This window comes from Colobus angolensis, unplaced genomic scaffold (genome assembly GCF_000951035.1).
Source record: "Colobus angolensis palliatus isolate OR3802 unplaced genomic scaffold, Cang.pa_1.0 Scaffold18, whole genome shotgun sequence".
Taxonomy (NCBI): Eukaryota; Metazoa; Chordata; class Mammalia; order Primates; family Cercopithecidae; genus Colobus; species Colobus angolensis.
The window spans coordinates 2,908,922-2,910,514 of NW_012114932.1; the positions used below are offsets into that span (position 1 = coordinate 2,908,922).

General features: G+C 41.1%; 1 protein-coding gene across 2 annotated transcripts in view; it reads right to left on the reverse strand.

Moving 5' to 3' along the window:
• The window catches only part of CCDC36 (coiled-coil domain containing 36), a 75,066-nt gene that overhangs the window by 26,616 nt on the left and 46,857 nt on the right, over positions 1-1,593 (reverse strand). For both annotated transcript variants that reach the window (XM_011939099.1, XM_011939100.1), the window contains one exon: positions 276-439. In XM_011939099.1, the coding sequence (XP_011794489.1) occupies positions 276-439 (164 nt within the window). The remainder of the gene's footprint in view (positions 1-275; positions 440-1,593) is intronic.

Here is a 1,593-nt window from a genome sequence, read left to right on the forward strand (position 1 = left end):
AGACTCCGTCTCAAAAAAAAAAAAAAAAAAAAAAATCAATCTATATTTCTCTCTCTCTTCCTCTTTCTCTCCCTCTTTCTCTGTGTGTCTGTGTCTGTGTCTGTGTGTGTGTCTGCGTGTGCATGTGTGTATGCGTAAGTCCTATGGTTTGGTTTCTCTGGAGAACTCTAATACATGCTATTATGCTAAAATTGAATTATTTAATTACTGACACTCTATGTCTTGTTTTACTCAGAAAAGATGAGTTGTCTCATCCATTTGAAAGGTTTACATACCTGTCACATTTATCTTTTGCCCTTTTCTTTTTCTCCTCAAACTGTTCCAAGAGGCCTTTTGATTTTCCAATTGACAAAGGAGGGGGAAATAAACCTCCATCTTTTATATCTCCTCCAAACAGCTGGGGCTTTGTCTGGTACTTTGCGAAAATGCTAGGTTCACCCTGTTAAATGAAAAAATATATAGCATTTCACATATAAAAATATTTATAGCATTCACTATTTTCTGTACAATGCAATCACATTTAAGTGCAAACCATATTGCTGTAACGTAACATAGCAAGTAGTATTTTCATTTTATTTTTGTATACACCAGAAAATTATATTTAAAATAAAGCAACTGATTTTATTAATATAGATTTTGCCTTACCAGCCCAGAGAGATTTTAAATGTCAACTAAAATAGCTTAGAATCAACTGCATAAATTTACAGGCAAGAACAGAGAACCATTTATGCTATTGCTGAGATGAAGTGTTGAAGTTTTCATAATCATAATTTTAACCCAAATTGCTGTTGCTCAGCTGCTAGTGAACTAAACTCATATTGGTAAGTTTGATGTGGACTGCACAGTGGGCATGCTGACACATGGTGAGCCACTTTCTGCATTCTTAGGCAAAACTCTGAAACATTCAGGGAGGTCATTTATTCTTTCATATCACTAGATACCAATTTTTGTACTGAAATACTTATTACAGAGCATACTTTACTAACTTAAAGCACCGACTGGCTGGGCACGGTGGCTCATGCCTGTACTCCCAACACTTTGGGAGGCCGAGGTGGACGGATCGGATCACAAGGTCAGGAGTTCGAGACCAGCCTGACCAATATGGTGAAACCCCGTTGCTACTAAAAATACAAAAATTGGTCAGGTGTGGTGGCTCATGCCTGTAATCCCAGCACCTTGAGAGGCCAAGGCAGGCGGATCACCTGAGGGCAGGAGTTTGAGACCAGCCTGCTCAACATGGCAAAACCCTGTCTCAAGTAAAATACAAAAAATTAGCCGGGCATGTTGGCAGGTGCCTGTAATCCCAACTACTCAGGAGGCTGAGGCAGGAGAATCACTTGAACATAGAAGGAGGAGGTTGCAGTAAGCCGAGATCGTGCCACTGCATTCCAGCCTGGGTAACAAGAGCAAAACTCCATCTCAAAAAACAAAAACAAAAACAAAAATTAGCCGGGCATGGTGGTGCACACCTGTAATCACAGCTACTCGGGAGCCTGAGGCAGGAGAATCGCTTGAACCCGGGAGGAGGAGGTTGCAGTGAGCTGAGATCATGCCACTGCCCTCCAGCCCGGGTGACAGAGCATGACTCTGTCT